Source organism: Phoca vitulina, unplaced genomic scaffold (assembly GCF_004348235.1).
Source record: "Phoca vitulina isolate PV1807 unplaced genomic scaffold, GSC_HSeal_1.0 scaffold79, whole genome shotgun sequence".
Classification (NCBI taxonomy): Eukaryota; Metazoa; Chordata; class Mammalia; order Carnivora; family Phocidae; genus Phoca; species Phoca vitulina.
Window position 1 is genome coordinate 441,351 of NW_022589782.1, and position 12,502 is coordinate 453,852.

At 51.5% G+C, this 12,502-nt stretch overlaps 1 protein-coding gene across 1 annotated transcript in view; it reads left to right on the forward strand.

The window, feature by feature from the left end:
* Positions 1–12,502, forward strand: part of DNAAF5 (dynein axonemal assembly factor 5) — a 49,299-nt gene that overhangs the window by 16,866 nt on the left and 19,931 nt on the right. Inside the window, exons 5-6 of the mRNA XM_032394176.1 lie at positions 8,412–8,644; positions 9,721–9,933. Coding sequence (XP_032250067.1) covers positions 8,412–8,644; positions 9,721–9,933 — 446 coding nt within the window. The remainder of the gene's footprint in view (positions 1–8,411; positions 8,645–9,720; positions 9,934–12,502) is intronic.

The following is a 12,502-nucleotide window of genomic DNA, read 5'->3' on the forward strand; positions in this document are numbered from 1 at the left end:
TGGCCCAGCTTAGTCAGGGTTTGGTGTTGACCTCTCCTTGAGTTAAAACTCCAGTACGGTGGGGGGCGCTCTGCCCATTTGCAGACCACATCCCTCCCCTGGAATCAGGACTCATGTCAGGCTGCTGCTGTCTGCACCCGGGATGTCACCCCCAGACCCGGCAACCCCCAGGCGGGGCTCACGCTCCTCATGATGGCAGGGGCTGTGCAGAGCTCTTTCAGGGGCTTCAGGCCTGCCTCGTGGGCACCCGCCCAGATCAGTGATAAAGCCCCAGCTGAGCTGATCGGGAAAAATGACCTTGGGAGGAATCAGGGGCACCTGAAGGGGAAGACAGAGCTCACCTGGGCTTTGAGTGAGGGTTTGAACTCTGACCCTCAGACCTGAGAGGTCAGTTCCCAGAGCCTCTCTGCCTCCTGTGTATACAGACTTGAGTTTTGACACCCAGCTGGCTTTGACTTTCCTTCCCAACCCACCTTTACGAACGGCATCCCCTCCTTAGGTGACACAGGATTGTCGTGTTGCTCCTGACCTTCACCGTTGGTTTCTACCAAAGTTAAGCAATTTTTTGTTGCCATCGTATTTAATTTTGTTTCAATTATGAAAACAAATTGGCTTTATGAGTATTTGCGTCTGGTCTGCTTGTTGTAAGGTTGAGCAAGCCTTGTAACCACAGCTGGTTCTGTGGGGCTGAGCCAGCACACCAAGCCCTCTGCCCGCCCCTCTGCTGGCTTGTCCACTTGAGCTGTCTTTGCATGCTTGCTGCTTGCGGAAGTACTGCAATTATGTTTTCAAAGAGAAGATTAGTAGATAGTGGCTGAGTTGTAGTCTGGACTCTGGACACAAGAAGTTAATCATCGCTCAGGCCTCCGGCGCTTCCTTGGATTCCAGGACAAACAGAAACACTGACCTTGCGTTGTTTCCAAAAATCAACAGTAATCACGTGTGGAAAGAGAACCCTCACACGTTGCTGGTGGAAAGACAAAACGATGCAGCCTCTTTAGAAAAGAGTTTGGGAGCTTCTTGAAGTGTTAAACATGCACTCTCTGTGTGATCCCGTGACCCAGCTGTCCCACCCCAGGTAAACATTCAACAGAGATGAAAACTGCCCCCCCAAGGCGTGTGCATGCATGTTCACAGCAGCATCATTCATAGAGCCCCAGAGCGGGAACAACCCAAGGTCCAGCAGCTGGAGCCTGGATCAACAAGTTGCGTCTGTCCGTGCCGTGCCGCAGGGCTCAGCCGTGAACAGGAATGAAATTCGGATGCATGCTGCCACATGAATGAAGCTCAGAAACATCATATTTAGTGAAAAAGCTCATTCATATGAGATCTCTAGGAAAGATGGAACTGTAGGCAGGGAAGGCAGACGCGTGGCTCCTTGCGGCAGGTGAGTGGTTGACCACGAGCAGCGCGGTGCCCTGGTCGAGCTGGGAGTGCTCTGAGACTGCGTGTGCATCGACTCAGCTCACGGGGTTGAAAGTGGCTTCGACGACACATAGATCACACCTCAGTAAAGCTGTTTCTAAGAAACTCGCAGAGGCTGTGTCCGTGTTGGCGGTCTGTTGGTGTTCGGTGAGCGTTTCCTGGAGGCTCCCCACCCACAGTACAGAAGACGGCGATTCGATGGCCCCTTCCCCTGCCTGGGACTCAGTCTCCGGGGATAGCCCTCAAGTGATGGGTCTTGGAGCTGCTGCACCCCGAGGGTGCAGGTGCCGGTGAGTCCCACTGTCCGGGAACACGGGCACTGTGACAGCGGGCTGCCGGAGGGGTGGTGGTTTTGGGTCACGTCTGGGTTGAGCATCTTGAATGTAGGAGCTGCTGAGGATAGGGCTGGGTCTGGGGCCACCCTGGCCACAGGCCATGGCTCGCCCGAGGTCTGTCTCGGGGTACAAGTCTCTGTGCTTGTCCACCTGATGCACTCTGTGTCATTGTAATTTGATTCTGAATGGTTCTCGATACCAATAAGATCCTTATCCGTTTGTACCTCACATTCTGTTTACTTTGTTTACCTATTCACGGGGAAGCTGTGTTGGGATACATATGCCCTCAGAGGGAGCGAGGCTTACTTCTGTCAAACTGATGATTTTGGAAATTACTGCTTTGGAAACTTCTAGGTGCCAGTTTGAATTTGCCTGAGGAACCGAGCTGTTGAATCAGCCTGGCATTCACGATCCCTGTCTGTGTCTGAGCACGGCCTTGACCTAAACGTAAACAAAGGAAACACCGGCTGTCCCCCTGCTTCCCAGAAGCTCTCCCGGGATTGGGAATTGCTGCCGTGACTCATGTGTGCAAAGGTCATAGCTGTTGACAATGCAGAAGCTGCCTGTGTCCCTGGGCCTGGTGAACACCCCGTGTACCACGAAGACCTGCCGTCACCAGAGCTGAGCCACGTGCGCTGCGGGGAGAGTGATGGGAACAGCCAGGCCCAGAGGCGTGTGCCCTTGTTTCTGTATGCAGCAGCCGTAGGAGTGGTGTATCCATCTACACCCCAGGGCCGTCTGCCCAGCGCCCTGGGGGGCGCAGTCACGGAAGTATGGGCAGGGTGGGATCCCCGGGCAGCTTAGCTCTTTATTCTCTTTGGAACTATTTGGTTGGTTGGTTGGTTGTTTTTTAACTTTGGTTTTGGATTACTTTTTTGGAAAGAAAAGCAAAAAAATCTTTTTCTTAAGTAGTGCTGAGTTCATACCCTGCTTGTGGGCAAATAAAGACGTGGAGGTAGAGGGATGCAGGTAGACGTAGGTAGATGGGGCAGGCCTCCTGCATGTCGGAACACTGAGCGTGGCCTCTGACCGTTTGTAGGATTTGTCCAAGTTACCAGAAATATGCAAACAGACGTAGGTATGAAGATGTTCGTCATAGTGTTAATTATAATACTGAGAGTCCACAGATTATAAAGCTCTGTTCTGTTAGCTCCTTAAAATCATACCCTGGATTCTCGAGTATTCTTTTGGTGCAGTGCTGAACGAGAGCGGTGACAACGTCCTCTGCCGTCGGGACAGTTCTGCGGAGCACTTCGTGGGACCGGGAGACTGCATTGTGGTGTATTTAAGCTTGATGAGCCTCAGCCCTGTGTGGCTAGCAGCTGCCGTGCTGGGAAGTGCACCTCTGGCGTCTAGAACGGGGGGGCAACTCTTCCTGTAAAGGACCGTACGGCCGGGGTGTCCCGTGTAGAAGGCCACGTGTGTCACAGCTGTTCCACCTGCTGGGGTGGCGTCCCAGGTCCTGAGCAGGTGTGGCTGCATCCCACGGCCACTTGATTCCCAGAAACAGGCGGCAAGCCAGATGTGGCTTCCGGGCCACCGCTTGCCGACCCCAGGTCTAACAGTATTGTCATTTCCGCTCCATTACGTAGCACGGAACAGTGGGCTTTAGAACACACACGTAGTGAGGCCCCGTGTTTCTTTGCAGTTACCGCGTAGGCCCTCGTGTCCCCAGGCTTGTGCCACCAGCCGCCCTGTTTCATGTCCCCTCGTCCAACAGACTTGCCACGGTGGATACACCGTCAGGAGCATAGTATTGTTTGCTTGTTTGTTAACAAGCGCATGTAAACAGCCAACATGGAATCATTGGAACTAATTCTCTAACATAGCATAAAAATAGAAAAGTAACAGGGAAAAAAATGAAAATGGGGTCTCATGGTAAAACTGGTGCTTTTACTAAAACACCCTCTAAACTCTGGCCTGTCATGATTTCATTTCTATATTTAGAGTTTTTTAATTAAGAATTTCCTGTTAAGTTTTTATTTTAATTCTGGTGAGTTAATGTACAGTGTTCTTTTAGATTCAGTGTATAATAGAGCGACTCCACACTTGCCTACGTCACCCAGTGCTCATCATCAAACGCACTCCTTAATCCCCATCGGATGCAGGCACCCGTCCCCCCTCCCACCTCCCTTCTGGTCACCATCACTTTGTTCTCTAGAGTTAAGAGTCTGTTTCTTGGTTTGTCTCTCTTTTTTTCCCCTTTGCTCATTTGTTTTGTTTCTTAAATTCCATACATGAGTGAAATTATATGGTATTTGTCTTTCTCTGACTGACTTATTCGCTTCACATAATACACTCTAGTTCCATTCCTGTCGTTGCAAATGGAAAGATTTCATTCTTTTTTTATGGCTGAATAATATTCTAGTGTGTGTGTGTGCAAGTGTGTGTGTATACATTGCATCTTCTTTATCCATTCATCGATCAGTGGACACTTGGGCTGCTTCCATAGTTTGGCTATTGTAGATAATGCTGCTATAAACATGGGGTGCATGTCTCCCTTTGAATTAGTATTTTTGTGGGGTTTCTTGGTAAATACCTAGTAGTGCAATTGCTGGGTCGTAGGGTATTTCTATTTTTAATTTTTGAGGAACCTCCATACTGTTTCCAGTTTGCATTCCCAGCAACAGTGCATGGGGGTTCCTTTTTCTCTGCATCCTCGCTGATACCCACTGTTGCTTGTGTTGTTGATTTAGCCATTCTGACAGGTGTGAGGTGGTACCTCATCATGGTTTTGATTTGCGTTTCCCTGATGATGAGTGATGTTGAGCATCTTTTCATGTGTCTATTGGCCATCTGATTGTCTTCTTTGGAGAAATGTCTGTTTATCTCTTCTGTCCATTTTCTTATTGGATTATTTACTTTTTGGGTGTTCAGTTGTATCAGTTCTTTATGTATTTTAGATACTAACCCTTTATCAGAGATGTGATTTGAAAATATCTTCTCCCATTCAGTAGGTTGCCTTTTAGTTTTGTTGATTGATTTCTTGGCCTTGCAGAAGCTTTCTATTTTGGGGCGCCTGGGTGGCTCAGTTGGTTAAGCATCTGCCTTCGGCTCAGGTCATGACCCCAGGGTCCTGGGATCAAGCCCGACATTGGGCTCCCTGCTTGGCAGGGAGCCTGTTTCTCCCTCTCCCTCTTCCTGCTGCTGCCCCTGCTTGTGCTCTCTCTCTCTCTCTGTCAAATAAATAAAATCTTCTTTTTTTTTTAAAGATTTTATTTATTTGAGAGAGAGAATGAGAGACAGAGAGCACGAGAGGGGGGAGGGTCAGAGGGAGAAGCAGACTCCCCGCCGAGCAGGGAGCCCGATGCGGGACTCAATCCCGGGACTCCAGGATCATGACCTGAGCCAAAGGCAGTGGCTTAACCAACTGAGCCACCCAGGCGCCCCCAAATAAATAAAATCTTTAAAAAAAAAGAAGCAGCAGCAGCAGCTTTCTATTTTGATGTAGTCCCAGTAGTTTATTTTTGCTTTTGTTTCCCTTGCCTCAGGAGACAGATCTAGAAACATGTTGCTGCAGCCATTATCAGAGAGTTTACTGCCTATGTTCTCCTCTAGGATTTTTATGGTTTCAGGTCTCACATTTAGGTCTTTCATCCATGTTGAGTGTATTTTTGTGTATGGTGTAATAAACTGGTCCAGTTTCATTCTTCTTAATGTTGCTGTCCAGTTTTCCCAACACCATTTGTTGAAGAGACTGTCCTTTTCCCATTGGCTATTCTTTCCTGTTTTGTCGAAGATGAATTGACCATAGAGTTGTGGGCTCATTTCTGGCTTTTCTGTTGATCTATGTATTTTTGTGCCAGTACTGTAGAGTTTTTTTTTTTTTTTTTTTTTTTAAAGATTTTATTTATTTGAGAGAGAGAGAATGAGAGAGACAGCACATGAGAGGGGGGAGGGTCAGAGGGAGAAGCAGACTCCCTGCCGAGCAGGGAGCCCGATGTGGGACTCGATCCAGGGACTCCAGGATCATGACCTGAGCCGAAGGCAGTCGCTTAACCAACTGAGCCACCCAGGCGCCCTGTGCCAGTACTGTAGAGTTTTTGATGACTACAGCTTTGTAATATAACTCAAACTCTAGAATTGAGATGCTTCCAGCTTTGCTTTTCTTTTTCAAAGTTGCTTTGGCTATTCGGGGTCTTTTGTGGTTCCATACACAGTTTAGGATTGTTTATTCTACCTCTGTGAAAAACGCTCTTGGTATTTTGATAGGGATTGCATTAAATGTGTATTTTACTTTGGGTAGTATAGACGTTTTAACAATATTCGTTCTTCCAATCCACGAGCATGGAATATCTTTCCATTTCTTTGTCTTCTTCAATTTCTTTCATCTGTGTTTTCTAGTTTTCAGAGTGTGGGTCTTTCACGTCTTTGGTTAGGTTTATTCCTAGGTATTTTATTATTTTGGGTGCGATTGTAAATGGGATTGCTTTCTTCATTTCTCTTTCTGCTGTTTCATTATCAGTGGACAGAAATGCAACAGGTTTCTGTACCTCGATTTTGTATTCTGTGAGTTTACTGAACTGGTGTATCAGTTGTAGTTTTCTGGGGGGAGTCTTTTGGGTTTTCTACATAGAGTATCATGTCATCTGGGAATCGTGAAAGTTTCACTTCTTCCTTACAATTTGGATGCCTTTCATTTCTGAGGCTAGGACTTCTGGTACTATGTTGAAGAACAGTGGGGAGAGTGGACATCCTTGTCTTGTTCCTGACCTTAGAGGAAAAGCTCTCCGTTTTTGCCCATTGAGTATGATGTTAGCTGTGGTTTTTCATGTATGGCCTTTATTATGTTGTGGTATGTTGCCTCTAACCCTACTTTGTTGAGGGTTTTAACCATGAGTGGATGCTGTACTTTGTCAGATGCTTTTTATGCTTCTATTGAGAGGATCATATGGTTCTTGTCTTTTCACTTGTTGATGTGATGTATCATGTTGATTGATTTGCAAATATTGAACCACCCCTGCAGCCCAGGAGTAAATCCCACTTGACCATGGTCAATAAGGTTTTGTGATTTTGTTGTTCTTTTTTGTTTTTGTTGTTGTTTTTTGTTTGTGTTTGTTTTGTTTTGTTTTTTAGAATAGGAGGATGGGGGGTGGTAACGGGAGGGGCAGAGGGAGAAGGAGAGAATCTTCAGCAGGCTCCATGTCTAGGGCAGAGGCCAATGCGGGGCTCAATCTCACGACCCTGAGATCATGACTTGAGTCAAAATCAGGAGTCGTCCCATCAACCGACTGAGCCACTGAGGCACCCCCATGAGTGTTTTTAATATATTGTTGGATTCGGTTTGCTAGTATTTCTTGAAGATTTTGCATCCAGTTTCATCAGGCATACTGGCCTGTAGTTCTCTTTTTTCTTTCGTGGAGTCTTTCTCTGGTTTGGGGATCAGGGTAATGCTCGCCTCATGAAAGTTTTCCTTCCGTTTCTATTTTTGGAAGAGTTTGAGAACTGAGTTTTGATTGTTGAAGATCAAACCTTTTTTTGTAGAAATTGACAAACATTCTGAAATCACCTGGAAACACAGAGGACCTAGGGCCGCCAGAACTTTGACAATGAAGAGCAAAGTTGAAAGGCTAACACTTCCTTTTTCAGAGTAACCTGCGGAGCGAGAGCACCGGACCCCAGTCCATGTGGGGCTGGCGCACAGAAGGCAGTGGGAGGGAGGTCGAGCATTCAGAAGCAGATGCCCACGTCCGTGGACAGCTGGTCTTGGACAGGCTCCATGACAGTTCAGTGGAGAAAGGATGGTCTTTCGACACTGATCACTAAAAATAGATAAATAAATTTCAAAAACAATCCAATTTCTTAGTGGGCAGAAAGGTTTTTTAGGGCACCTCACCAACAGAGATACAAATGAGGACATCAGGGAGTGAGTGGAAGCCAGATAAGCGCCACACAGCTTCTCAGTGGCTTTCACTGAGGATGGGCCACGCAGGCACGGTTGAGGACATGGAGGAGCTGAGCCCCGGCCCAGGTGGTGAAGATAGGAAACAGGGCAGCCACTTTGGAAAACCGCTTGGCAGTTTCTTCAATCACACGCTGCCTCCTGTAGAACCTAGTGGACGCAGCCTCGGGCACTCACCCTCAGGAGTGGCCGCCACATCCACACAGGCTTGCGTGCGGTGCTCGTCGCAGATTTTTGGGAACAGCCCAGCCTGGGAAGCAGCCTGAGGTCCATCAGCAGGTGACAGACAGGCAGAGAGATGAAGGCACACCTCCACACAGATGGCCCTGGGATCACTGTGCGGGGAAGGGAGCCGGGCAGACTCGAGCGTGAACCTCTCGGTTCTGTCCAGAGACGGTCTGTCCGTAGTGAGGGGAAGCGGAGCATGGTTGTCTGGGCGGGCAGGGAGTCCTGGGGGTGCTGCAGGGGCTCGGGAAGCTTTGGGGTGACGGGTGCATCTGCGTCCTGATTACAGTGTTGACTTGAGGTGTGTCCGTGTGTCAAAACTTACCAATTAGGCAGTTGATGTATTTTATTGTGCGTCACTTACACATCAGTCTCTGACACAAATTTTAAGCTAAATGAGGTCACTGTGGCTTCATTTCTGGCCTCAGAGTGTCCCTTAAATGAGGGACATGTGATGAATCCGCTTCCCCAGGATTCGTGGAGGTTCTATTTGTGAATTTCCGGCTTCTTCCCTCCTCCTCCAGAGACTCGCCCCGTGTTGGGCTGCCGGGAGCTCGTCTTCAGAAACCTCTCCAAGATCCTTCCCGCCGTCTGTCACGACATCACCGACTGGGTGGCGGGGACCAGGGTGAAGGCCGCGCAGCTGCTGGCGGTGTTGCTCTTGCACGCGGAGGACCACAGCACGCAGCACCTGGACGCCATCCTCCGGGTGCTGGCCCGCGCCTGCGCTGACGACGACCCGGCCGTGGTCCGCAGCGTGAGTTGCCCCTCCCTGGTCACGTTGGTTGCGCTGTGGCTCACGGGTCGTAGAGTTCACTCGTGTCCGCGCGTGGGTCTGCGGGTTCGCGTAAGTGTGCGCAGCCGTGGAACTGCCGCCACAGCTGAGGTGATGTTCACGTCGCTCTGAGAGCCCCTTGGGTCTTGGCGTCCTCTGCCCCCCTCGCAGCCCCCGCCCCCCAGATCTGTGTCCTGTACCCGCGGAGGGCGGCACGTAAAGGTCACTCTTCAGGGGATCGAGCCCCCCGCTCCTCACGCCTTCTCTCTCCGCTCGAGCAGGCGGGTTGGGGCAGGGCCCCGCTGGGGCAGGCGGGGCGCCTCCCTGGCCCTGACGGCACTCGCGTGCCCACAGGCTCTGCGGGGAGAGCCAGGCAGGGGCTCCCGGCCCCCGTGTGACAGCCGGTGTCTCCTTGCCGGTTCTCGCTGCCGCCCACCAGCTGGCCAGCGGTTAGTGCCACCACCTGCGTGGACAGAAGCAGGTGAGCCTCAGCTAGGTTTGCTTCCCCTGTCCTGTCTGCCCCAGGAGCTTGGCCGCTGGACGCCTTTGCTGAGCAACGGGCCACGTGGACCTCACTTTGGATGCGCATGGGCATGCTCACACCTGCCCGGAGGATGCGTCGTGGGGCCCGTGACGGTGGCCTGGCACACTGGGGAACGTCCCCATGTTATGTTATTTGGGGACGTTGTATAACTGGAATCATGCAGTGAGTGCCCTTTAGAGATTGGCTAATGCCCGAGGCCCACTGTTCTGACTGCCGAGTGGTGCCCACGGCGTGGAGACGCCAGCGTGTGGCCGTTTGCTTATGACAAGCTTAGGTCACTGGCAGCAGATGAGGGGCGTGAGGCCCTGTTAGGACGTGGCCCTCCTGCGAACCAGCCCCCTGAGGAAGCTCTGAGGGCCGTGGGGACTTCCTGTTGCCCACACGCTGGGCAGACCTTCACTCAGGGCGGTGCGCTGGGCTGCGAGTGCGGCAGGCAGATGCAGGAGTGCCGAGGGCCGCGTGGTGGGCCCCCCAGGGCTGGGGCAACCCGTCAGCCTCCTGCCTTCTCTCGCAGTGCACCAGATCTGCAGAGCTGGTTGGGGTGTTTGTCAGCCCAGAAGTGTTTCTGAAGCTGATCTTGTCCACGCTGAAGAAGTCGCCCTCCCCCTCCGGCCTCCTGGTCCTCGCTTCTGTCATCCGAGGCTGCCCTAGGGAGGCCCTCCAGCCGCACCTGAAGGTCATCGCCGCAGAGCTGGCCCGGCCCCACATCTGTCAAGGGTCTGAAAACGTAAGCTGTGGGAAGGGAGGAAGGCGGAGCACATGATAAGGTTAACCCTTCGTGCAGGGGAGGTGGGCGGCACCCCCTGCCCCCGGCTTTCTACACATACCTGTTGATCAGTATTAGTAGATCCCCACCATCGGAGATTTCCACACCGTCTTGTCTGGAGACCTGTGTGCCTCCTGCTCTGTCCAGTTGGTGGGCATTCACGTTGAAACTAAACACATGGAAAGGGCAGGTCCTGCCTCACGCTGGCCGCCCACCACATGCCCAGTGGCCACCGTGCGGGACAGTATGGGATAGAGCAGGTTCATGCCGGGGACGGGCTGTGGGGCCACAGCGCTGGGGCTCACACGGTCAGCACCCTTCCTGCCCCCACCGTCGGTCCTCAGCTCGTCACCACCACAAGCTGGTTCTTTGCTCGTGTCCCTCGGCATTGTCGTAATGTGCTCAGAACAAGCAAGCTGAGCTTGCTGAGCTCGGCTGGGAAATGGGTATAGGAATCCACACGTGGCTACTAGGTATTCGCTTTATTCTACATCGAAACAGTCTGGGTAGCCAGGCTTCGTCATTTGGAATAATTTATAATTGTTTGTTATTGAGAAAAAAAATAAGGACTTTGTTTTTGTTTGGCTGTGACAGGCTTAAACCCTGTAACCTTAGCACTGGGTGTGGCCCTCCTGCTCCTCTGTAGGGAACGGGGTTCTGCGCCAGCTCCTTGTCTGTCCCCCGTGGTGCAGGCTCAAGGCCCCGCAGCCGCTGCTGGGCCATGACTGACCCGGGGCTGGCAGACCAGCTACGTCTTCGGGCACGGCCAGGTGAAGGACTCACCTGGTCCTTCTCTGGCTTCGGGTGGCGAGGTGGTCCCGTTACGGTTGCAAACCCACCGTCAAGGCCGCTCAGAGCACGGTGGGTGGGAAGGGGGCTGAGGTATCAGAGAGGGAGTGTCGATGAACCGTCTGCCTGCTCTTGGTGCTTTTAACAGATTTCACCTTTTCCCAAACCTGTTTTTAATGTCATCATCAAACCCATGTGAATTCTGCATTTTTACTCAGGGTGGCCTGGAAATGATTCTGATCCCTCTACATAGATTTGTGAGCCAGAAGCTTTCTTTTTCCTAAAAGGCTAAATTTGAAATTTTGCAAACATGCTTAAATACAGATCTTACAAGTTTTATAGGCAAGAAAATATAATTTTCATGTCTTAGCATATTTATAGAAAAATTTAATCCCTTAATCCACAAAGTTCAGATTATGCCTTTGGCTCCTCATCTTCCAGTTTTTTTGAGGAGGAATTTCTATAATGATTTGTTTTGTTTTGTTTTATTTTGTTTTTTTTAAGTAGGCTCCGCGCCTAGCACAGAGCCCAACGCAGGGCTTGATCTCATGACCCTGAGGTCACGACCTGAGTGAGCTGAGATCAAGAGTTGGTCACTCAACCGACTGAGCCACCCAGGTGCCCCTGTAGTGATGTTTTAAACAGAGCGTGATCACACCTAGTGTCTCCCCCGATGTGTTCCAGGCTCGGGCTGAGGAACCAGCCGCAGTGAAAACCTGAGATGCGCATTCTGCCCCTTTCCTCACAGACTCAGACGTTTAGCAAAGGGGACGAACACTCATGTTTAGGCAAAGGCGCCAGACGCAGCCCTGTTCTCCCCGGGGCAGGAGAGTCTGGTGCAGCCGTGTGACGGGAAGCAGCGCGAGCTTTCTGCAGTCCTTCCCCAGGAGCTGGGAGGACCGGCTGCGGACGTCTTTCAAGAACACACTGAGGCGTAGAAACTCCCCGTCAGCCAGACAGAGGAGCCCCGAGGGCACTGCCAGGCCGCTCTGCGGGGCCTCCTGTGCTGCAGGGCGGGGTCGAGGCAGGTGCCTCCCCAGGTGTGTCTGGCCAGTGCTGCACCTGGGACTGAGCTGAGGGAATCGGATCCTTTCCTTTGAAATGTCTGTTTTGTGACAGGTAACTGAGCTGAGGGAATAGTTTGATACCGTACGAATAGCTCATTTATTCTGCTGAACGAGCAGAAACCAGGAGTGCAGGGGCACGGTCGCTGTAGAAACGTCAGCCTCTAGCACTTTCTCCCGTAAAGTTTGACAACCTCAGATGACACTGAGTTTTAGGAGCAGAAACCAAGACATCACTTTGGAACCTGTCGCCTCCCCCCTGCCTCTGTGTCCCTCTGGGGTGCAGGTGAAGGGAACATTCTCTGCTTAAGTGGGAAGAACTCCATGAACGCTGAGGCCCGGTTTCCCAGAGACGGTGCCGCACTCCCCGCATGAGGCTCCTCCCTGGCTCCGGGTCCGGCGCACCCCACGACCGCCAGCCCAGACAGCCGGCCCACGCTAATGGTGGCTCACGTCTCAGGAGCCGAACCCCTTCCTAACTGGAAGTGATCCCTCCATGAGCGTTTAGTATAGACCATTCTAGAGATGAGCTGAAATCACGTCCTCAGAAACTGGGTGGCTGCCCGTCCGGGTCTAAAAGAAATCGGGCCATGGGACACGTGAGAATGTGAATTAAACACTGGCCTGGCTTCCCCGGGAGAGCTGGATGCCATCGCTCAAGGCCGCCTCCCAGGCTG